General features: G+C 42.2%; 1 protein-coding gene across 1 annotated transcript in view; it reads right to left on the bottom strand.

The window, feature by feature from the left end:
- Positions 1–25,172, bottom strand: part of BLID (BH3-like motif containing, cell death inducer) — an 84,933-nt gene extending 59,761 nt beyond the window's left edge. The window contains 1 exon segment of the mRNA XM_073240029.1: positions 25,134–25,172. Within this exon segment, the coding sequence (XP_073096130.1) occupies positions 25,134–25,172 (39 nt within the window).
- Positions 25,173–25,969: the final 797 nt, after the last annotated feature.

The following is a 25,969-nucleotide window of genomic DNA, read 5'->3' as shown; positions in this document are numbered from 1 at the left end:
CTTCAAGAACCTCCTTTGGGTTGAGGAGGAAAATAAGGGTTCTTTTCTGAGGAAAGTGTCGCTTGCTTCATTAAGCAAGATTCTATGGGGCTCTCTTAGATAGTAACACTAATAATTAAGTTGGAAAATGTAGGCTAATGCCTATAAACAATGACAAAAGCAGGGTAAGGGAATGTATTAAGCACATATATCATTTATGTAATTAAACAGTTTGAAGTGGCACAAAGTCCTCCAGTAACATTAAAAAAAACTCCGCATGTCATAACTGGGCTCAAACCTTAGTCACTAGGCAGGGATAGGGATAGTTCCATAAAATGCCATATGGTATCACCAATCTAGGACTAGTTAAAACATCAATATTGTTATTATGCAATTCTTCCAGGAATTCAGAGCACATGCTAGGCTTTTTAGAGGCAATCCTATAATAATTACATTTTTTTACTTCAATTACCCAAAATAGTCACAGAGTTTAAGAACACTGTCTGATGGTTTCAAACAAGTTCTGCTTACATCACTGTCAGAAATCAGCACTATTAAGTAATAACTTTCAAACTTGTTTCTGAGTCCCATAGAATTGCACACTACGATTGCTGTACTCACTGGCTATAATATATTACAAATCTGGTTGCTATTTTTAAAAATGCAGTTATTCTTCCTAATTAAATCATTCAAGCATACCCTAAAAATTGGAAATACTTGAGGAAATGGAAAGTTTGGGGAAATTATAGGAAAATACCATTACCTGGAACAAGTAACGTCTTACGAATCTTATTTTTTAAACCCGTTTCCATCTTGCTAGACCAATATCGTCAAACCATCCGCCCGCGTCTGGAAAATAAAATTATTTTAAATGGATCAAGATTCTTCGTTTGTTTTTTGGTTGGTTTCTTTCTGTCACCCAATTCTTTTGTAAAGCTAAATTAGAATTAATGCCAGAACGAGAGAAAAAAAGATTGTTAAAAACTGAAATAGAAGTCATTCCAGAAAATCCCTGGGCAGCATTAAATTAACTTCATTTTCAGAATTACACATGACATAAAGGTTCTGCAAACAAGTCCCTTTCACATTTTTCCTGGAATCTCCCTGGCTACCGACAGACCTTAAAAATGATTTTACCAGAAAACTGACCAAATAGGAATGTGGAGTCTCGGAACACTCCCAAATTCCAGTGTTTCATACCAAACCGCTCATTTGCTAAACACGATTAAGAGATAGGCTATCAATAATTAAGGATGGTTAAGGTATAATCAAGTTGGGCAATCATTACCTGGCATGGTGTAGCGTCACTGAGACTTCGTTTTAACTTTTTGATTCTGAAATGGTGCGGGAGTCATAATTTCTCTCTGCGGATGGGGCTGTTAAAAAAGAAGTAAAACATCTGATTGTGGTGGATTCACAAGTCTATCCCCTTCCACCACAGCAGGATTCTTGGCTTCCGTTCCACCGTTCTTTCATTGGCCATGTTTTAGAGGCAGGATTTGCTTTTCCTTCATTGTTCCTTTACTAATGGAAGACAAACTCACTGTGCAGCTGCTTGCAAAAGGGAAAATGTATTTGAGTTTTGCCTGGCTGTGAACTTGAACACCAAATCCATGGTGATGTCAGCAGAACGACACAAACAGAAAGATTTCCTGCCCTCCACCCTCCTTCGTTTTTAAAGATGTACCTCTTGTACGGAATCCCAGCAGACCTCTTTTGTCCTGAAGGGAGAGAGCAATTCAACTGAGCAACTTTTTGAGAAAGAGAAGAAAGAAACAAAGAAAGAGAGAGGGAGGGAAAGGAAGGAGACGCACAGGGAAGAAGAGAGGCAGAGAAACAGGAAAAGAAAGAAAAGAGAAGAGAAACAGAGGCAGAAAGAGAAAAGGAAGAAAAGAGAATGGAGCCGAGAGAGGGAGAGGGAGAGAAAGGATATAAGAGAGAGAGAAAGAGGCAGGAAGGAGACTTAAATCTACCCATTGGCATTCACTGGCATCACGAAGTGAGGGGGGCAGCTCAGCTTTGGTCTCCCCATGGCTTTTCAGTTGTCCTGATGTCTTTTCTCTCACCCTCTGCAGCCCTGCTTTTTGTAGAAAAATCCAATCACCTCAAAAAAAGCAGCACATCCAGCAATTGCTGCTCCAAGATTAATTCATGGGTCTCAGGCATCACACTGACTTTATCCACCTGCAGCACCGCCACCAGGATGCCAGACCCCAGCGTGGGGCGTCTCTCAAGCACGCAGCACAGAGGCTTCCAGAACGAACACCAGCTAGCTTAGGTAGAATTCCTCCTTCTCTACCCAGGAAAAACTGACCAGAGGGAGTCGGGGAGGGAGGAGACTGGCAAACGAATGCCACGGTTTTCATGTTCCTTTCAGGCAAAGGGAAAATTAGAAATTGATATTTATAATCTTCCTACCACATGGCCCCATGTTAAAAAAAATACATTCTATGGAAAAGGAAAAAGGAAAGTATGGCCAGTTCGACAGAAGAACAAAGACATGACAAATGGCACGCTAGGATAAGATAGAGCTGAAGATGTCCTCAGACGACTTGAGGAGGGGGGGGTTGCTTTTGGTTATTTAAACAAAAATTCTTAAACCCCCTAAATGTTCACTTATAACAGAAGTATCATAGAGATCAACTAGTTAAGAGTGGGAAATTGGAGGCAAATTTGCTTTAGACACACCCGCTGTAACAAAAGAGAATGAGGCTGCCAGTAACAAGTTGTTTAGTGTGCAGCTGGCTAAGGAGACTTTCACTTTTGAAAGCACAAAGTTTGCTTAGGGAGACAATTTTTCTTCCTTTTTAACATGCAAATAATGATGCCAGCCTCCAGCTTCCTTTCTAGCTCCATGGTTAATAAAGCCAGGAAGGTTTTTAAAAGAATTACAAATTTTAAAAAAATGTAGAAGACCTTGATGCTGATCTGAACACACGAGATACATATTTTTAAAAAGTAGATGTCATTTCTTTGATAGCAATGAGATCTAAATATGCTGTACAAGACTGCCTACATGGCAGCCAACTTTAACACTTTATACAAAGCTGTTTTGCTCCTGAGAAAGTATGCCGTGCCATAATTAGATTAGAAAGCTACAGATTAAGTGAAGGGACACTGTTGGCTTGGGAAATTTGGAGAATCAAATCATTTGGATCCCACAAGAAAAGAGAAATGCAATGTGTAAAGACTTGGTACCTCCTTAGAACCTTGATGCGTAACAATGGGATTCTTGTTCTGGGAAAAGTACCAAAAAGCTTGGAACCTTCGCAATGATACTTATAAAAAGAAACAAGCATCAAACAGAAGAAACAGAGTTCAGCTGAACACAGAAGGTGTGCCTTACTCCAGGGCAGAGATTCACGGAGGGGGCATCAGGGCAGCCTACGGATCCTCCCCCTGCGTGTCAGCTTCTCTCACCTGGTCTCCATGCCTACTGAGGCCCCTATTTCCCTTTTCCTTTAGAACAACAGCAAACAACCAAATACAATTTGAATACAACTAGAATACGATTTTATATAGTTGCCGCCAAACTGAAGTTTGGAAAGCGAAAAGGCAATGATCTGTATTACCTACTTCCTGCTCTCAACTTTTCCTAAGATCAGTTTGTGCCCTCCAGACCTCTACCCACCTCCAACACTTTCTCCCCCAAGCACCTCCATCTCCCTCACGCATGTACACACATACACAAGCAAACACACAGACACGCACGCGTGCATGTGCGCACACACGCTGCTGCTTGGTTCAATCTGGTGCCTGCTTAACAACACGACAAGCAACATCTGTTTGTCAAAGAGCCAAAATCAAACCTTAACATTTCTTGGCTACGTTTCTTTTTCCTGTTTCCCCTGACTCTAAAAGGGGAGGGGGTGACGAGGAGAAATATCAAGATTTATACTCAACATCAGCTCCAGTAAAGCAGCAACCCTACTCCCCTTGAGTTATTTCAAGGTAAAGCCATTTTAGGTAAAACCTCTGCAGTATTTATGGTTGTCTCCCCCTGAAGCAAGCCCAGTCACATACGATCCAACATACAAGATTCCTAAAAGGCGAGTTTTTTTTTCTAATAGCTTTATATTCAATTAGAGTTATAGGGCGTGTGTGTGTGTGTGTTTCTGTCTGTCTGTCTGTCTGTCTGTCGGGGGATGGGGAGCCATGTGAGATAGAAATGGAGAGGAGTAAGACCAAAAAGGAAAAGAGATAGTCGAGAGGAAAGGAGCTGTGCTGTTTCCCTCCTATTTTACAACACACAGACATATAAACAGGCACATTGGCACATATGCCACACACAGGAGCAGGCGTGGGAAGCAGCGTGGCTGCAGCAGCAACCTGCCCATCTGTGGCCATCAGAAATGGGCTCTACCATTCCCCCAGGGACACGTGGATTTCTGGAAGGCTACCAGCTGTGCACAAAGTCACAATGCAGAGCATCAGAGCGACCTACATGGGGGAGGAGTCAGGGCGAGAAGATGCTGGTTAAGGGAGAGTAAGGCTCTCTAACCAACTGAAATGGCATCGCCCTCTTAGATGAGAAATGGGCACCGTTAGAAACTCAACTCCCGTTTCAGTCTGGGTTTGGAAGAAACCCACACGCATTAAGGGAAAAATAAATTCAGACAAGTAGCTAAGGAGACTTGTGTGAACTCCAAGCACAAGACATATTTCTTGGCCTTTCCCCCTGCGCTCCATCTTGTATTCTGATCACGCTGCTCTGCAGCAGCATTGCACCAACCTTCTGCATTAATCTTGGCCTCCACCCTGCAGACTGGCAAAGCACAAGGGCTGTGTATATATGATCCTCTTTCAGACTTAACAGGTTAAAATGGTGTGTGTGTGTGTGTGTGTGTGTGTGTGTGTGTGTGTGTGTGTGTGTGTGTATGTGTGACTTGTTAGAGGGACAGAGTGGGGGAACTTACTTCGGAATTTTTAAAACATAGGTGTTGAACAAAGAATACTCAGATGGCTTCTTCTGGGAGCAGCGGGGAAAGGGGCAGGTGAACTGCCTAGCACTGGAAAGTCCCCTCTGTCTGTAGATGCCATCTTTCCTCCACACCCCCAGCCTTTTTCCCCCCTCCCACCTCTCCAGTTAAAACCCTGCACCCTTGGCAGAGGTAAGCAGTGCCTGAATCATTATAGATGTTGATATAGGCATCAGGCAAAAAAACAGTACATTCCACAGAGGGGCGCCCTGTTCCCCTGCTCCTTTGATCAAAAGAGGATCCCAGAGCGAGCAGCTTTTGGAAAACAAACTGGAACAATTGATAAAACCTCCAGGCCAAACCTGTTTAGATTCCAAACCAGCTAGCATTTCGGAGGAGAGACTCCAGCCCCAATATCCATACCCTGGAGCACAGAACTTCTCCCACCCTGATCCATCTTCGGGAGCAGTGATATCGGTCAACATTTGATTTAGGGGAAAATTAACATTTTCTTTCAGGACAGAGATGTTTGTACTGTAGAAGCCAATATTTTCCTTTCTCAGCCTCCTGTATTAGAATTTCTAAAATGTTCCCTGGGACATAGAGTGGGTAGACAGTAAATAGAGTCAATTGCTCAGGGTGCCAGGGCAAATCAGAGGCAGGTCTGGGTATGCAAGCGTGTGTGTGTGTGTGTGTGTGTGTCTGTGTGTGTGTGTGTGTGTGTGTGTGTGTGTGTGTGTGTGTGTCCCCACCTTGCTGTCATGGGCAGATTAGCAAGACACACATATAGTTGGAGGGTGAGCATCTGCTTGGTCTCTTCCCCAAACAGAGAAGTTCATAGCACCTGCCCACCAGTCTCCATAGAAAAGCTCCAGGGATGGGTCAAGCAGCCAAGCCGGCTTCTGCTCAAGTCACAATTCTCTGGGGTGGCTGTGAGGACAGGGGACTAGTAAGGGGATGGGAAAAGATTCTGCATTCAGTGCAAAGGGCTGGGTGTGTCTCTTCGTGCTCCAAGAAGGCAGTGCAGCCTCCGTCTCTTCCCTTTCCCAACCTTTATTCGGTTTTCACACTTCAAAGCTGAAGCAAGCTGTGCCACCTCAGTTGCAGCAAGGCAGCCAGGCAGCTCCCCAGCTAGCACGATGGGGGTTTGGCTCCTGACATTCACAGAGGAAGATTTAACCCTGCAACCAGCCCTGCTTGCCCATCTTTTACAAAAGAGACCATGAAACTGAGTCCTGGATTTTAGGGATGGGGAGGCCGTTGGAGATCGTTATGACCTTTTCCCTACAAGGCATATCCTCAGATGTTTTGTGGCACTAAGCCATCATGACTCAATCAAAATGAAAAATGAACCTGGAGGGAGAAGAGCAGGGTGGGCCTATCCCAGCAGGCAGCTGGGCAATTACCCTGTGACCTGCTTGGCCTGGGCGCAGGAGAATGACATCTGCATTTTCTCATTTGTCCAGGAAGCCGCAGTGGCCAGAACCCCAGGAAATCCTGCCCAGTCGCCTGTTGGCTTATTTGTCCCGCCTGCTGGGAGTGGAAGGACTGTCCCACCCTAATGTAAAGACATATTTGCTAGGACACTACATCACCCTTTATCCTCTAGGAGAGGAAGAACTAATTTACAGGATCTCGGTGCAGCAGCCAGTGCAATGGAGGATTTTTTCCCCTCTAGACTGTCCCCAAAATGCTTTCCTTTATAAGCTGGCCCACTGCTTTCTTAAATTCCCCAAAAGCCAGAAAACATATGAGATACCTTTCATTACAGCACCACCTGTCCTCCCTCCAACCCTGCCAATCCTTTGTGGAAAACAAGAAAGATACCAGTAAATAAATGTCAACGTGGCTCGGCCAGCCTGGAAGAAAGACTGCATCCGACGCATAAAAAGTCAACCCAGATAACTTTCAGATAAAAAATATGGATTTTCACATGGAACATGCAGGAAGAAAAACAGCCATATTAACAGTGGCTGGCAAACTGAATTGCTGCCTAGACACATCTCAAAGTATAAAGTAATACAGTTTCTGTTTACAACATGGGTATAGGTACATATATTTTTGTGTGTGTATGAGAGAATATATATATATATATATGTCCAGATCTCTCGTCTCTAACCTGGAGCTCAAAGACCACATCTTTTTCACATTTTGTAAATTGACCTTCCCTTACTGCACCCTGAAATTCAGTCTTCTGTCCCATACACAGGGTAAGGAACAGAATGTTTTGCATCTTCATCTTTTATGAACTAATGCTTCAGGTTGCAAAATGCTTTACACATCATTCAGTAATTGTCTCCTCAGTCCAGTTGATATTATTGCTCCACATTGAGACGGAGAGCTGACATAGAGGAAAGGTAAGTGTCTTTCCAAAGCTCGTGTATTATTGCAATGGCGGTATGAGAATTAAGATTCCTTTCTCCTCCCTGAAATGATAAGAGGGTTCAAGCTGAAAGAATTTCGGGGTCCCTTCTCTCATTCTGCCTCGCTTATTCAGCCAGTCATTTGGTATCTCCTATAATCCCAAGAAATAGGCAACACTGGCTACATGTATTCCAGGAGCAGCCATTTTGGGTAATCCCAAAGAACAGACAAGCAAATGCTCATTTCGAAGACTGACGTCAGAGGTCAATTAAGGTTGAAAGAAAGGTCTCGGCAGTGCGCTCTAGTCAAGCCAATCCAACGTGCAGGTCTATAATTCTGATCATGAAGGACAAATAACAGGTCACAGGCTCCTGATTCTGCAAACTGCTTTTAGTCTACCTAGACCTGGACTGAAGTCCATCTATGCATTTTACCTGAAAAAATTGTTAGTGCTTGCTGAGTTTTTATTGGTTTTCACACATGGGACAAACTAAGGAGAGGATCAATTCAAGATTTAAAGAGAAGACATCAAAGTGTCCTGTGTAAAATGTTTACACATTTTCCATATATTAAAGTATAATTGAAAAAGGACTAGGGTCCCTTAGGGGGCATTCAAAGTGGTTAAGCTGCTATTCTTGGGTAAGGTTAATATCCATAATATCATCACATCTCTGTATTTTTGACTCACATAAATAATTTATTTCTGACATTTAATATGGACCAGACATCACCTCATGGGTGGCTCATAAAAGCAGGATCATATTTCCTATTTTTTTTTTTTGGTGTGATATTTTTGGGCGGTAGACAAGAACGGGTGGAGTAAGTGGAGAGCTGAGTCTTGCAGTCCCATCAAAATGATTTGTAAACAGAAAAGGCAGGCAAAAGCCACAGCTATAACCCCAAATCCCTTCTTAAGACATTTAAATTATGCCATGAAGAACTCAAGGTGCCACCTTTGAAAATTTGTAGTTCTAAGAATTAAGCCCCCTCTACTAACTCTGACAAACTGGCAGGGGCTGTCTGGAGGACAGACCGAGAAGGACTCTGAAGTCCTGTCTGATCTCAGCAGGAAGGAGTTTTGCAAGCATTTAGTAACTTAGCACTGCCATGGGAGAAGGAGGTTGATGATGAAACAAATCCTAATATTTGCCATTCTCGACTGACCCCAAACTGCTCTTGCGTCAGCATTTCTTGGTCTTCCTCATGAGAATGGGGAAGAACTGTTCTGTAGCCTCTGGGTGATAGATATTTGAGTTTCTGGGAAGTGTTATTGTTATTGTATCATTTCTGGACATTCTAGCTTGAATAAAGGAGGAGCTGATGTTGATTTGTATCTTGCATGAATAGGCCATAGTACCTATTCTCACAGTCTCTAGAGTGCACTCTAAGTTACTCTAGGTTACTGCAGCAAGGCAGAAAACAGTAGAAAAATGATTGCTACCCTTTCCTTCAGCACCGAGGAAGACAAACCTACCATAGCTAAGTTTTTGTTGAAGGCAAGAGAAATCATGAAAATGAGCAACTTCTGTGCAGCCAGGGATGCCAAATCCATTCATTCTAACCTAGTTCTCCTTAGAATCCATGTGAGACAACACATTTTACAGTAAAGAGTGGCATTACTGTGTCTCCTGGGAACGTTGGAAGGTTCCTGGTGCAGGGTCAAGGAGAAGACACTGATGAGAGAGGCAGGATTTCACCTCCCCTCATGGACTTTGCCAAGCGTCCAGCTGCTCAGAGAGGTTGGACAGCTAGAGGTTCGTCTGAACGGGACCCAAAATCAATAGACTTGCCCTTTATTCAGGGCACTCAGACACAGACAGAGTTTATCAGCAATCCTGGGTCCTGAGGAGGCTGCGTCGTTGTGAACGAGATCTCACTTTGGTTCACATCTCTCCTATTTCCCCGGTGGCCGTCTGCCCCTACAAGAAGGTAAAGCTTGAGCCTCAGGTCCAAGTAATTAAAGTCAAGTCCCTTTTGCAGAAACAAAAGCCTAAGGGGACCACCTCAGAGACGTTCTCACTCCTGTTCATCCAGCTTTCTCTGCGCTGAACTCCACATGTCAGGCTGTGAAACTCACCTTCCTGGGAGACAGGGTGGGAATCTCCCAAAGGGCAATTAGGTACTGATTCCAACCTGTGGAGAAGCCAAGTTTATTCACATTTCTGAGATGAGGAAGAAGACGGTTTCCCAGCCTCAACCCAAAGAAAGGCAGCCTAACAGCCTGTAAAGGAGGAGATCCTCCAGCTGTGGAGGGGAGGTCATCAATCCATTTTTGACTGGATTGGGTTCACAGGTCCTCCTGAAGTCTGCCCATCACCTAGTCCACCCCTGCACCACCACGGAGGACTGCAGATAGGTTCTCCAGTTCCTCCCTGCTTCAATACATTTGGCAAATGGACACAGAGGGTCAGGGCTGCCAGATGTTTTTCAGTGACCTGTGCACACACAGCGAGGGATTAAGCTCAAGTCGCTGATGAGTTTTCCTTGCAGACCTGAAGCCGCCGGCAGAGGAGGTGACCACAGGAGTCAGGAGCCTCCATCTCTGAGGCAAGAATGTTCAAGGAGACTTAGAGGTTTGACCTTCAATGGGAAAGCCTGGTTGGAGCTGAGAAATAGAATAATAAAAAAAATCTGTCTGGCACAGGTTTACACAGGCTCCCCCGGGGAACAGAAAATTACAAGAAATTCCATCCATGAGTTCAGTTGAGCATCAAAACCTTGGTTTCTGCACATCTGTAAGTCCTATTAGTACTTAGGAGATCAACTTGCCTGTGAATTGATTTGGCGTTGCAGCTATACAGAAGGGGCCATGGGGATGTGAGAGCTAACATATGGCTTCCTCCCCCTGCTCAGAGCTTTCTTTGGAGGGATGAGGGTAAGGGGAGCACAAGCTCTAGGCAACCCCACCCCTCCCGTTGCCCCACCAGCTAAATTATCACCACCATCCCTGTGCAGGAGTGTAACTGTGTGTCTCCCCAGTCACTTCTTAATCTCCATGAGTTTGCAGGTGGAGCTCTTGGTACGTGGCTGCTGAATCCCAGAGCTGGATTTTCTTCTTAGCGTGTTCCCAGCCCCTCTAGATCCATGACAAACAAAGGTACCACCAAATCCTCACTAAGCTAATGTAAAAGCCCTGAGAAAGAGAAACACTCTCTCCATAACTGCCTTTCTTACAACACATGGCCTGCTGGCCTCCGCAATGTTAATAGGATGAAATTCCTATTTAAACATCTTAGCAGAGGCCCCCAAAATGGCACTGGCTCCAGTGTGCATTTTCTTTCTCCTTTTCTTTTTTTTTTCCTGTTAGATCCGTGCCTTCACTGGAGTCCCCCTTCCCTGCACACAGCTACCCCATAACTAGACTGTGCCAGATGGGCTCTTAATCACAGTAATCAGCTGGGAAATTAAATGTTAGAAAATCCAGCTAGTCTCCTGAATTTTCCCACTTGACATGAGGGCCTGAGCTGTCGCAATGTCCTATATGAGACTCAGGCTACCTTTTAAAGAAGGGTCAATGTGACAGACCCCATGTGAGCTTCATGATCTATGGGTATGCGTGTCTTTCTCAGACAATGACTGCCAATCAATTCAGTTTTGTTTCAGTTCTGACGATTGCTATTAATTCCTCCTATTTACAGAACACACCCGGCACAGGAGCTCAAAACATTTACAGAAGTTAACTAAGCCTTGTAACATCCCTGTCAGGCAGCCAGGGGCCACCCAGTACTTTCTTCATTTTGGAGGAAGAAACTGAGCTAATAAAGGGACCAATTTCTTTGCCATGCCGTATAGACCAGACACTATGGCCCACTTATTTCCAGGGCTCTGCTGAAGCAGCTAAACAAGGCAGATACGTATTTATACTGTATTCACTAGCTTATTATGTAGTATTTTTCACATACACACAGAGACAAATCATGATGTAAGGTCCTGGTGTGCAAATACCAGTTCTTCTTTCTACTGGACTCTCCCCACATATGGGTAATACAGGTTTCCTCTAATAGGTGATCAGTCAATGTGAGTGAGTGGTTTGTGATACACCGTCCCATCTTTCTATGACGTTCTCCCTTTCCGCCAAGAACTCTCCTAGATTCTACTCAAATACCACTTCCCAGGAAACCCTGAGGTTCTATAAGCAGCTAGTTTTTTTGGTGATCCTATAGTACCCCCGTCTTCCAGCACTTACTTCATCCTATTACAATTATTAAAGGCATAATAGTGAATAGAAAGAAACTTTGTAGTCTTTGAGACGGAGAGGCATCTGTTTGAATCCTTATTTGGCCAATGTGAGAACCTTGGCCAAAATCATGGACTTTCCTCTACCTCCTCATCTGTAAAATGGGGACAACAATATTTACTTCGGAACCCATCATGGGACTGTTTGTAATAGGAGAAAATATAAACAATTGAATGGTCATCAGTATGGGAATGGTTCAATACAGGAGGTATATTAATACTCAGAATACTCTGTAGCCATTATAAAGACCACACATACATAAAGAAGGGAAAAGAAACAGTTCTAACTAAAGGTAAGGAATGAGACAAGTGGGTGAGATAGACTCTACGAAGCATGTATAAATAAAGTGCTAAGAAACGGTAGCCACCACGTTTGCTAGGTGTGGGTTCTTGGGGCGGGGGGGGAGGAGCTCTAGCTCCTCACAAAGTGCCTGGCACATCATAGGGGCTGATTGGTTGAAAGAAAGAAAACTATTCAATGAATGATGCAATCAGAAATTCACTGTTGAGTCAGGAAATAAGCACAGTAATGTGAATCACAAAGTCTTCAGTATTGTGTGGAATGTTTTTTCACGTGGGGCAGCAGCAGAGACCTTTGGGAAGAAACTGGACTGCGCGTCAGGAGGCCTAGATTCCACATTAGTTTCTTAAAGTGTGGTCTCGGGACCCCCAGCGGCCAAATCACCCAGGAGACTTATCAATCATACAGATTCCTGGGCCCCTCCCCTGATCTGAATCAGATTCTCTGGGACAGTGAGTCAGAAATCTGTGTTGTAACAAATTTCCTTTTTATCTGTAGGTGAAAGTTTGTGAACAACTGTCTTAGATCCTGTTCTGACTTCGGGTAAATCACTAACTTTCCAGAACCTCGTTCCTTCTCTACAATTAGGGTTGCATCTCAAATGTTCCCTTTAGTTATAAAATTCTGTGCTCTTGAATAATCCAATTCCCTGCCTTTAGGTTGACCTAAACATCAACCACAGGAGGTGTGGACTATTCAAACCGGCTGTGAGCTGCCTTTGAGTCTCTGGGGTCTCATTTGGATATGCTCTTCAAATTCAGAAGCTACTTGCTATTTGCTCTTGCTCCTTATATCCTTTTATTACTGAAACCAACTAGGAAGGACATTCTCTGAACACTGGTTCTTAATCATTAGCATATATAATTTTTAATATTTTCATACATTGGTGTTATGAGATATTAACACAATAACTATAAAAACAATATTACAAAATACATACATACATACACACACATACACAAAAGGGAAGGTGGCATGAAGACCTTGCAAGAGTTTACGAAAAGTGATGTTAGGAGAGATTATTGAAGAAGGCCAACAGAATGCCTCTCTCTGGCCTTAGGTATGGTAGAATAAGAAGATGTCCAGACATTTTCATGAAAGTCAAAAGCCAAGAGCACAGATGGCTAAGTTGCAGACAAACTCTCTAGTATGTTCTATGTGGAGCAGGCCAAGAAATGGCGAGCAGTAGCATCCTCCAGTAAATCCCAAAGGTTTCTAAAAGACGAAATCCAAAACCAAATTACCTCTCCTTTAGTCTTCAGAGAGAGAAGACTTCCTTAGAGTCACCAAGACCTCTCGGTCTTACAAGAATATTCTGAAAGAGACTTCTACCTAAGGCAAGGTCATTAAATTCCGTGAATCTGTATTTAAGTGTTCTCTACTTTATTTATTAGTTGTATTGTCTTGGGTGACTTCTTTAATCATTCAGAGGCCCAATTTCCTTATCTATAAAATAGAAATACTGATGAGATCTATTCTACAAGATTAGTGGGAGAACTGAATGCGGTGATACATGAGAGAGTGCTTAGCCTTGTGCTCAAGGCATATTAAGTACTAGGTCAATATTTAAAAGAAAACACTCTTCCTCCCACGATTACATAGCAGATAATTGTCCTCTGAGCCTGTCTTGTTGTCCTCATGGGAGCCTGATGGAGTGGTGATTTAGGATTATTCAAGAGGGTCATGAATTTGGAAATTCTCAAATTGTTTAAACTTTAGACTTTCTCTGTTATTCAGCCATGTCCTATAGTCCCTTTAATGATTAAAACCAAACCACACACACATGCATGATGAGTCCTTTCATCAAAACATGGAATCTAAAGACCATTTCAAGGGCACCTTGCACTATATCTTATAAAAGGAAAGCCAAGATTGTTGATGCCAGCATAGGGTCAATGGTTCGGGACTGATGAATCATAGAGCCAAGGATACTGCCTGGTCCATAATACCAAATAAACATTCACTGAATGAACACCAGATCTAATGGTTCTAGCCATTGTAAAAGTGGAAACAGACTTAAAAATATTTTTTTTAAGTTGATAGCATATACATAGCAACTAAATCTGAAAATTCATTGGAAATCTTAGGTCAGAATTAAATATAAGCTAGCCTCCAATAATCTAGACTGCTGGAGTATTTACATATTCTCAGATTTCTACTGAACTCACATTCTATCACCTCAACAGTATCAAGCTCTTTCTGGAAAAAAATTCTAAGGGAGGTAGTTGAAATTCCTCAATTTAAAGCCACCATCACTGGAATTCTTTGGACCTGGAAGCAGTGGACTGACCAAGAGCCCTTAGATTTAGTCTCTGTCTTTCTCACCTCCCCATCCATTCCCTTCCTCTATTCCTCTGACTTCCGCTTGCTCCTTTTCATTCTCATTTTCAAGTGTGAGTCAGACACCTGTGTCTTGGTCTGCACCTTGCTACAAGTTTCACACCTTTCTTCCTCACTACCATGTGCCCAGTCCTGGCATAGTTTTGAGCAGACAGTACAGAAGAAAAATTTGTTATATAAATTATGTACTAGGAAATTTCCTATTGGAGGGAAAACTCATTGTTTTACTTCTACAAGACACCCTAGCCATAGTACCCCACTAATTCCCATTGCTGGGCATGTATTACCCTATATATTTCATGCATTTATTAATTCACTACCCCATGAGCTGTGAGAGTCTCAAGATTGGGATAATGTCTTCTTCCTCTGCATCATACCACAAACAGCTACTGTAAGGCTCCACCCACAGTGGCTGGTGATTCACCAAGAATGGCTGCCTGACTCAGAATGGACAGGATTGGCACAGCCACTCTTGACCTTCCAAGGGAGTAGGGACATGTCTCACTCATCCGGGCATGTAGTCCGGCGCCTGACACATCAGAGACACTCAATAAATATTGACTGAACAAGGCAGAGAGGCAGTATGAATGAATGATACTCAAAAGGAAAAAATCCAAATGCTTCAGCAAAGCCAAATGTACAACAAAACAAATATGCCTTTTTGTTCATCCTGTCCTGCATTCATTAAAAAAAAAATACTTACTGAATGCTTGGTTTGCGCCAGCCATTGTGTTTGGCACCAGTGACCTGCAGATGAATTATATGAGTGGGGAACAGGTCTGCATGGAACGTCCATTCTACTGGGGAAGACAGATTGTACACAAGTAATTACATATGGGCTGGTGCTACCAGTGGGGAAGAAGACAGCACACTTTCTCTGGCAGAGGTACAGAGGAGGCATGAAGGAGACGGTGGGTGAAGAAAAGAAAGAGGAGACTAAACAGTATTCAACAAAATTCATCTGCCCCTACAGCAGGGAACTTTGTGTGAGGACAAATGTAGCCAGGACATCAGCCACTCTTCAAACTGATGGTTCAGTGTGATAGCTGATGCTGATAGAGCAAACAAACATCTTTTATGCACAGTGATATTGACACACATCCAGCCAAGAAACCCCAGCATTCCCATTTGAGTGACTCATCTGACAGACTCCCATGCCTGAGCTCAAGTGTGGGCTGGCCTCCCTGGCCTTAGCACCAACACACGGACTCTTTCAGTAACAAGAACTGGGAATCGGGAGGCTCCTGTTGCTCTTGACTTCCACAAGGTATCTGTTGACTTGCATCTGGCATTCAATGTATTACTTATACCAGGGACTCAAGTTCAGCGGGGAAGGGTGGCAGTGATCGAGAATAAGGAAGAAAGGCATTTGGGGAATTATCAAGATAGAAGCACAGACACTCAAACACTAAATAAAGCTCCTTGAAAAAGGGACCCAGAAATGAGTTATGATACTGACTTAGAATAAGTTCAAGCTCTAGTACAACTTGAACATCAAGATGGGTAAGGAGAAAATCAAGGTGCTCCAGTATTTGGCCACACACAATTTCTTGCTGTGCCTCTTGTAAATCCATTCCTATTTTTTCACCTTATGGGTTCCTATTTTTTTCACCTCCCTTGGCCATGTCGGCCAGCTCAGTATCAGAAGTGCAGTCAAAGACCTTGATCTCCACGTCTGTGAAATGAAGCCTTTGCTGTTACGTGAGTAGGGAAGGTGGGAAAGGCCTTAAGCTCACATACGTGGATGTGTGAATGTCTCTTTGTGTTGGTCTGCATAAAAAAGGAAGGCAAGAAGGCAAGAAAATAAATCTTCAAACACAAGACTTCTTCTCACCAAGCATGTCGATTTCTCAGGATTTCCGATGCATCCTGAGGAGTTGCATGAGGAAATGAGGAAGCTGACAGTCAAGGCTTTCGACCCAGTCCCGCCTCTTAGGTGGCGTGTTTGGATAAGTTACTCAGCTTTCCCATACTCGCTTTTTCTCATCGCAAACATGTTGAGTTGGAGAGTAAGTGAAACCACCTGGCACTTGCAGGTGTCCAATAAATGTTGCTTCGTTTTTTCTCATTCCCTAATAGAATAACAAGGTAAGGACCCATGCCATGTGTTGGCTTATATATTTCTGAAACAAGAAGGATTAAACAGCAGCTTAACTGCTGGTTGGAAACACACAACTGACTAATCAAAGGTGAATCCAAGGCTTTGAGTAGCAATAAAGGAAAGGAGAAAGACAGTGCTCATTTGGGGAATGTTTCATTGTTTCATTCTTTTCTACTCTTGTGACGTTCCTTTCTCTACAGTTCTCCGGCGTCACCACTCACTTCCGGATGCTAAAGCCCCAGTTCAGTTGGGCCTCCTGAAAAGCTGGCTGCTGCAGGCAGCTATCCTAGCCTCTCAGCCATCTTTCCCATAACTTCTTCTCAGGCGAGTCTTCCCACTGGGACAAGACGCTCTAGAGACTTCTGGAAGAACATGCTGATGTCCCTACTTAGTCTCAGACCTACTAAATCAGGTAGGCCAACGGCATTCTTATTTTCCTTGGAATTTCTTTTATGAAAGGTAAGAAAGTAAAAGACGTACATCCACAAGTCTGCTGTGGGCTCAAGTACATTCTCTCTAAATGGGTTTAACTGCAAAACCCAACTGCTGACAAACTAAACGGCAGTTCATACACGAGGGCTCCCTCATATTCTCTAAAATTCCTACCTGTCCTAGTAAATGTATGTAGATGGAACTTTCTTTTAATGGCTCATCAGTCAGCTGAGCTTCAGAACTATCACATGCATAAAGACATTACATGAAAGACTATTGCATTTTCCTTATCAGCATAATATATATATATAATATAAGTCATATTTTTGATATTATGACAAAAATATAATAGAAATCCATCCAGTGGATTAGGCAATGAACTGGACCAATAAGAACGCATATACGGCAGGAATTTTTTACATTCCCTTAAATAGTATTTATTGATAGAGCTGAGATAGAGATCTCATGGGTATACAGTGAATCTGCTGTCATGTCTTCTCTCAGTGTGTTACATGTAACTTTCCTGACATTTTTGTAAGCATAGCTTTTTTTACCCTTAGTGCATTCTCTCTTCAAAATTTGTTTTTGCCAATCTCAAAAAAAAACCTCTTAGGATGATTTTACACTTGCTACATAAATATTAATTCTAATAAGAGAGACCGAGGTTGGATTCTGTGGACCTCAAATCCCAAGAAGCAAAGAAGCCCATAATACTGGGATAATAAGTGTCTTCAAATAAAGCCATCCTTTTCCAGAGCCTTCAAGGTAAGTCATGTTTGTGGTAGACTTTAAAGAAAAAGAATGGGGAATAAGAATGAATAAGAGAATGCCTCATGAAATAACTAATAGTTTTCATGCAAACCTTATTTTTCATTTGTTAGGGTTTTCTTTTCCACTCATTCCGCAAATATCTATTAGTACTATGCGCTTGGAAATGAAACAGGTCATTGCAAGTAAAGGTAAGAAAAAATATCCCCAGTCAAAATATATTAGATATGTCCTTTGAAGAAATTTTAAAGTTACTAAGACATAACTTTTTTTATTTTAAAAAAAAGGACTTGTAAAACAGTATTCCAAGGGTTAAAGGTCAGTATCACTCTTCAGCCCATAAGAGGTGGGCTTAAGGATGGGAATGCGGCATTTCTCAAGGGTGGTGGGGAAAAACTTGTTGATGCTTATGACAAATATGAAAGGGCAGCTAATGACTCTGTGATTAGACGGGTAGGAGAAAACCTAAAAGGGCTAAAAGGTAGACACCTGGCCTTGGGCAGCACCCCACACGCTCTAGACATGTGAGTTCCATTGACTCCTCCTACCAGCTATTTATTGAACAGTAAACCAACACCAGATACATGACAAGATTTATATATATTCTCACCGATTCCCACAATAGCATAACAAGATAGGTGATATTCCTCTCATTCTATCCATTGTCTAAATAAGGATGTGAGGCAAAGGGCAGTGACACGTCTAAGCTCACACAGTCAGAAAATGTAGATCCAGGGTCTGAGCCTGAATCATGCCTCTATCTGACTCCAAAGCTTACCCTATGTTGCTAACTTCTGATCAAATTCAATCTAAATTTCAAAGTGGGAAGTCCAGTTGAGAGAGAACAAAGGGATGCTTCAGAATATTTCCTTCATCTACAATAGTTGACCCCAACTACTTTTTGGATATCAGACCTCAAATCAAAGCTTTAGATGCTCTCCCTAGGAAGAGGCATATATGTTCACAATTTCTCTGATGTGTGCATTTTGGGGTCATTTCCAGACTCCTTAAAACTAAGACTAAGAACATGTGCCCTGAACGTTACAGGCCCTGATGGGGTAGAGTGGGTAGGGATGTCTCCTTGGCCAGATCAACCAATCTGATGCAGATTCTACAGTATAAGCAATTCTTTATAAGCATAGAACCCACCTCTAAAAGGAGCCAGTCATGAAAGACAGAGACCCCAAATTATAAAGATATTCACAAAGAACACAGGATACAACCTGACTATTACTGGACCTGTGAGGGAAGAGTGGACCAGCAGCAGTGTTGTGTAAGGGAGTAGGAAACAATGTTGGTAGATTGAATGTCAACCCTACAGTTGGGCTATGCCCCTGGGTCATGACCTTGTGGCTCACAGAATTGGCTCAGTTTTGAACTGAATAGCCATTTCACAGACAGCCCACAGCCCGGCAGGATGCCACTCTCTGTCTCTGCCATCATGACACTGCCATCTGCAGCAACTGAGCTGAGCTGTCTCAAGACCATATTTATCACACCCAAGATTCCATTCTTACATAAGAATCACCTGTCGCTCGTGCATAAATTTCAGCACCTGGCTGAGCCAAGGGTAATCAAGATTTAAAAGGAAGGGGCCTGAATAAATACCAAGCAGATGTCCTCTCTGTGGGGCTGAGTGTTCAAAAATCCTTGTGCCCTCATACGCCCCTCAAAGGAGACTGTCATTTTTCTACTTCCAGCCTGCATCACGACTGTCAGAGGAGATGTGTTCTAAGAGCCACAGGCAATCTGTCTTCTTGGAGGTTCTGTTCCAGTTATGACCTCGGTTTGTTCCGGCTTATGTCTGTCTCAGAGTTTCAGCTTGCTCCCATCATCAGCTAAATTAACCATAAAGCAAAGCCTTGACTCACATTGCCAAATCCCAAGAGAAGTCAGCACAGGCCCAAGAGCCATGCACCACCTCAGCGGCTGCAGGCCCAAGAACTACAGCAATGGCCCTTACATTGATTCGGCACTTTGGGTGATCCAGGGGATTCCTTGAGCTCGAGACCTAGGAGTGGAGGCTCAAGAGTGTTGTCTGAGGGTCAAGCAGAGTTGTTTAAATCGTGGGATTACGATGGGCGGATGGGAGGAGGCTGGAGGGATGAGAGAGAGAGGAGGGAGTCTCCTAAACTAGAAAAGGGCTAGAAAATTACCTACAACTCAATTTGGAGAAATTTGGAAAAAGAAAATTAGGATTAACAAATATCTATAAGGTTTGACTCTGCGACCTTGGGCAAATTGTTCCCTCCTCGGGGTTTCTATTTGCAAGAAGTAGGAATAGAACGAAGGCCTCTTCCCGCATTAGCACGTCATGATGGAAGGTAGAAGAAAAGGCCTTTGAAGCCAATATAATTACTCTTCTGTCCAGGGAAATATAAACAACAGTAACTGCAACAGCCTTCAGCTTTGCTTTTGAATGAGTTCTTTGCTTCTGTCTGAGAGGTAAAGTAGTTCATTCCTTGGGGAAAAGCTGAATGTGAAATGGTTGGCCATGCCCTTTGCACTCTGGTTTCACTATGTTATTTTGAATTATTATTAGTACAGAGAATATTCAATATAAGCTAACAAGATTTTACTGAGCATCCCCCGTGTACCCAAGGCTGCAGTCAGTCCTCTGGGGTAGATAATTAAAAAGTATGTGACTTGTTCAGGGTCTTCAAGTACCTTAACATTTTCACAGAGGTTTATATGCATTTTGAAAAATCAAGCAGGAAGCAGGCTCTTATATTTTAAAAACTTATTTTAAAATAAACATTACTCCTGTTAATGTAAGCAACTGAGTTTGACTGAACGTGTTTGTTTTTAATGTTTTTACTAATACGAACTATTTATGTATTATTTATCTTGTTATGCATGTCTACAAGAAGCCTCACTTTGGTATTTATAGATCTTACATTGACTTGAATTCTGGTTGGCGGCCTGGCTGCCTCTAGATAAAACACAGGTAAAAGTCAATCAAAAACCTTCTTTAATTTTCAAGCAAATGCATGCTTGTACATTTTGAAGTGCCACATGAGTACAATTTCTATATGATGTGAAAGAAAACAAAATGAACTATTTTTTGGACACCGCTCTAATCCCTGAGTGTGCACATTGGTTAATACTTCTGCACATCTATTGAACACTGATGCTACTTCAAGTTAATTCCCAGCAATGGACTTTTATCCTTTGATGTGTGCTTATTTTTCAGACATTAGGTCGATGGTCAGCAAGGTCATCCTCCCCAGATTATTTTGTTTTCCTTTGAAGTTTTCTAAGACAAATCACTAATCAATTTATTTATAAATGATCATCCTTTCAAATATACACACCTTGAGTGCAAACAGAACTTTTCAAGAGTAAAAGATGTTTCAAATGAGGTCTTTCCAATGCAGATTATCTTTTTCATGCCCTGAAAGTACTTGTTCTGACTGTTCTGTGTGAATATGCTGTGTGCACTTCCAGTTACATGTATTTATTGAACATGTAAGAATAATGTAAAACATGGTATACTCATTAATGGAATTTGCCAGTCATATTATGTGTTTCTAAGTAGTTAATAAAATGATGCACCAAGAATTAAAGTGTGATATTCTTACTGAAGAAATGATATACTGTATCGCTCTGTTTTTGCTTCCAATAACCCACAGCACTATTTTGGGACCTTCAGTGTTCAGAACTGAGTTGATTATACTCTACAGTTCATGAAATGTCAAAACACATTTATATTCACTGTCGTTATGGTGAACACAGTAAGATGAGAGGCAGATATTTAGGGTGACCAACCAGCCCAGATTTCCCGGGACTGAGGAGGTGCCCAGGACATGGCACTTGCCACGGGAAAGTCCCAGCAAAAGGGGTGCAAATTGGTCATCCTATGGGTATTATTCCCAGTTACAGTTGGGGAACCTGAGGTACAGAGAAGCGACAGGTTCCACCTGATTCACCCAGCAAAGCAGAAGTAGATGCGGGACTGAGTCTTCTGCCTTCCAGCAAGAGCACATTTGCATCTAGGCAGCTCCTGCCATTTCCTCTTTGTCTTCCCTTCCCATGGAACTGCAAGAAGACCAATGTCATCTTTAGCCTTCTATGTGCACAGCTATTCCAAAACTGTGCCCTTGGCATACTGTGGATGCTAGTGAATGTGGCCCTTTGTGGATACCCCACATCACTCAGGAGAAACAACATTGCTACTTTATGTTTTAAAGAGAATGACACAGGGGCTGAGAAGTTATAATTATCAGAGCTCTTAAGAGCAGAGGAATACTAGTATAAGTTCTGTCTACCTCACCAACTCCTCTTAAGACCACCAACCACTCCTGGTTTTGAATGGGCTCTATGTGTGATTTCATTACACAAATCAACCTAAACGAACCTCAGGAAAAATGACCAGGTGGCCACCTTTAGAACTACAGCATGGTGCTAGGTAACATTTACCAAGGGTTTATTGTGTGCTAGACACTGTGCTCAGAGCTTTATGGGAACTCAGTTCATTCAGCCTCACAAAAGTTCCAGGCAGTGACAACTAACATTCCCATTTTACAGATAAGAAAGGTGAGGTTGAGAAAGGTTAAGTGTCTCCCCCAAAGTCACATAGCTGATAAAGGATGGAGCTTGGGATCAACCCTAGGCTGTCTGATCCCAGAGCCATGAGCCATCTACCACATCACTTCTAATAATAGCAGCTAAACAGCATTGTCCTCAACGTCCCCAGTCACTCAGAGAACTCTTTCCTCAGACAGACCCAAGAGTAGCTCGACCACACATTCCTGAGATGCACAGCAGGTGTATTAACTTACTTGTTTGGATCAGAAGTCCTGAGGCTTTCTGGTCATAGGTATTAAAGGATCTGAAGCAAGAGATTTTAATCTATTGAATACTTCTGGGGTGAGAGAAATTGCCTACTAAGCTTCTGTTATTCCTTCAGTACCTCTACTTGTCTTTCTGAAGAACATACATAATACGTCCTGGGCTTCTGTGAGAAATGACTGGGTAAAATAATGGGCAAGCACTCTGCAAACTGTAAAGTGCTCTGTACAATTATCTCATATGTTAAGGAGCTTCCAAAATAGCAATTTCTTCCAATGCCCTTGCAAAGCAAATAGGACACAGCTGCTAGAATGCTCTGCAAAGAGAAAGAAATCAAGCTCTTTAAAACATTCAAGGGGGAAAGCACACACCATAAAATGACCCCATAGAAGAATTTTATAAGAAGCATGGAAGTGTCATCAACTTTTTCTGTGGTTAATTCCAAAAGAGCGCCAGCATAGCAAAGATCAAACAAGGCAGTTCTTCCCCCAGAAACCTGGGGAAAAAGGCTGCCTTAGAGACACTTGCATATTAGTTAGAAATATAAATTATACTCACATGAGGAGTAGAAGTGAGGAAGCCAAGTTTACTGGCTCTTCTCAATCTTTTTCCAAAGACAAGTCTGTTGGGGCATAAGGGGAGGACTTGTTCTAAACTAAACACAAGTAGGATTTTAAAAAGAGCGAAGAAAAAACGAAAGTAAGAAAGGATGAGGTGTTCGCAGAAGGCTATAGGCACTGAGAGTGACTCAGCACTCGCCAAGGGGCAGCAACAATTAGATGAGTTTGTTGAAAGAACTCTAATAAAACCAGCATTCCCTGTAATCTCAGAACACGGTTGCACCACTGAAGACAATACTCCACAACTCATCTGGGGTTTGATGGAAGCTGCTTGCGGGTGGGGGAACTTGGGGGTGAGTCATAGACTCCTCAGATGAAGAGGACCAAAGCTGGAGGAAGCCGGGTCAGGGCCCTGCCCTTTCTGTCTTGCCCTCTCTTGAGGGATTTCAGCCCTTTTTCAATCAGCCAAAAGGAAGCATTGAGCTGGCCACTGGCCGGTGAGAAACTGTCAAACACGTGAAATCAAGTTTCACTTGTAGCATAAAGGATAAAATGTAAACACTGTATTAGCAAGACCTGAGATGGGGAGGGGAAAAGATTTCCTAGGGTCTCTGGGCCCATGAGAATCCTTAGTGCAAATGCCTGTTTCCAGGTGAAAGAGCACCTCAGTTATCAGGAAAGAGGCAGGCTAGGCAGATTTTTTAAAATTCTTTGGGGAAAAAGAAAACCACAATTCCTTTTAGCACATAGCTAATTTCTGTCTTCATCTACCCTTTAGCCATAAACACTGTGCTACAACGAACATGTTTCTCCTGTTATAAGCTGGTCTTTGTGGACATGGATAAACTTTTTTTTTTTTTTGCAAAGCATAAATTCTTCATATATTTGCACACTTATTCTCATAAACTCAATGGAAACCCAGGCAGCTCTCCTACCCCTTCTCAACGGAAACTCCCCATCCCCCTCCTGCAGGCTATAGAAATTTTTAAAAAGCGTTTTGGTTCTCTGGCATCATTTCTATTTCTGGTGGACAACTACAGGCTGAATGAAAGAGGTAACATTTTCACCTCTTAAGAAAAAGATTTTAAATGGTAAAGAAACTGAAGATCTGACATTTTCATATTAACTTTTCCTTTAAAATGCCTGTATTGATCTCTCTTTGTTCTGGAACACACTCACATATAAAATACTAAATGTATTCATTATGGAAGGAATTTATTGAATTTACATAATATGCATGATTTTAAAAAAGAAAGTTACTGGTCTTCCGGATTTTCTTATGTCTGAACAGAAAATTTTTTTAATTAAGTTGGACTTTTTTGTTGTTTTTGTTTTTCATTTTGGCATTCCTATAGAAAGCGAGAATATTCTCTTTTTCAACCAGAACAATACTAGTTTGAAACGCAGCCAAGTTCTAAATCAACTATATTATACCTTCCAGGGATGGGAAGAGCTTTTTCTCTCATGGGGCGGAAGGTGAGATGGTCCTTTTGCGTTCAATGCTTGCTAACACCGAAGCAGGAGCCATTTCTACAGACACGTCCAGAAGCATGAACTGCATCCTGTGATGGGGAGCAGACGAAGCTGACTCCTGGATTCGGGCCAAGCCAGCAACATGCATTTGAATATGAGTTGGATTTAGGTGAGCACTTCAATAAGCTGTATAGGACAGAGAAGACCCGGGGCCTAGAACTCAAATCACATGGTGAGAATTTTGCTCTTTTATGGGCCACTTAGTAGATGGGGTCAGTCTTTTAATTTACTTAACAATTTGCAGAGAGTTTTCCCATTGTAGCACTTAATCATTTCTCCCCAACTTGATTCCTCATCCATACAATCAGGTTAATGCAGCTTATGATGCAGGTCTAGCATACGGGCTAATAAAATGTATGTACAGATATGTAATGATAGTACCTGGCACCTAAGAGCTGAATGGTAATTTATTTTCCACTGGGCCCTCAATAAAGAAATATGGGGCTATAGTAACCTTCTCCCGCCTTTTCCTTTGCTGAAGACACAGCTAAGAATAATCCCTTTTGACAATTTTATATCTTTCCTACAGAACCACATCACCTTGTACCTACTGTAATGGTTTATTAGGGGCTTACCATGGCCCATGCCCTGCATTGAGCATTTTTACCTGGGCAATCTCATTCCATTTTCCCTACAATTCTATGGGCTTTAGACAATGGTTCTTCTTTTTTTCAAACTCCCTTGTTCACCAATATGATGAACTCCAATAAGTACTTTTTAAACATCCATTTCATGTAAGGATGTTCTCTTACCAAGATCAAAAACCACACTCAACCCCTCGCCCTTCCATGCCGCGTGAAATCACCAACCCGCTCGTAGTCGTGTCCCTCTTCTCGCTCCGGGCCCATACGGACTGTGGGGTAGTTAAAGTGAAACTATACCTGGCATCTGGTTCTTACTTCAAGTTCATCTTATATCTAGCCCTCTGAATTGTATTTTGCAAAGTTGGCTCAAGCAAAACACGCAAATAGTTTCAGTCCTCCAGAAAGTGATTTGTTTTTTATCCCAGAGACAAAACAGAATGTAGCTGAAAGTGTCCACTCTGTTTAATCATATAGATGCCTCCCATTTCTGTTTAAGTTTATGACCTTATCATAAATTAAGGCTGACCAGGACTCCTATTAATATCTGTTTAAGAACTGCAGCCAATATCCTCCCAGTGCCAAACTGACAATACTCACAAGACAGCAGAGGATAGCCCTCTGCTTGAAATTTGTAGAAAGGGTCACTGTAGAAGAATTCGCATGGAAATTATTCCACCCACTTTTACCATCTAAAAAATGTTATAGACATTCATGCACATTGAATTGGCAAATAAAAATTTTCTGGACAGATACCCCTAATTTTGAATAAATCTGAAGGTTACTAGGGCAAGAAAGAATGCCCATGCTTGATACAGAGACATTTACCAGGAGAAGACGACTTAGTTCAAAAGGCACTACATGGCTATTTAAAAACCTCGGTCAGTTCAGTTCGTTGAGAACAAGTCCTCAAATGAAACATTCGTTGCATACTTTTATATTGTGTTTGGCTTTGTTTTATTTTTTGAATAAATATTTGTAGAGGCATATACTTGGGCTTTATTTTCTTTTGAATATTTTTTGATATTTTAGGAGATAATGTTGGTTCTTCATGAAGAAAACTG

This window comes from Manis javanica, chromosome 6 (assembly GCF_040802235.1).
Source record: "Manis javanica isolate MJ-LG chromosome 6, MJ_LKY, whole genome shotgun sequence".
Taxonomy (NCBI): domain Eukaryota; kingdom Metazoa; phylum Chordata; class Mammalia; order Pholidota; family Manidae; genus Manis; species Manis javanica.
This window is presented reverse-complemented; position numbering and strand designations above follow the sequence as displayed.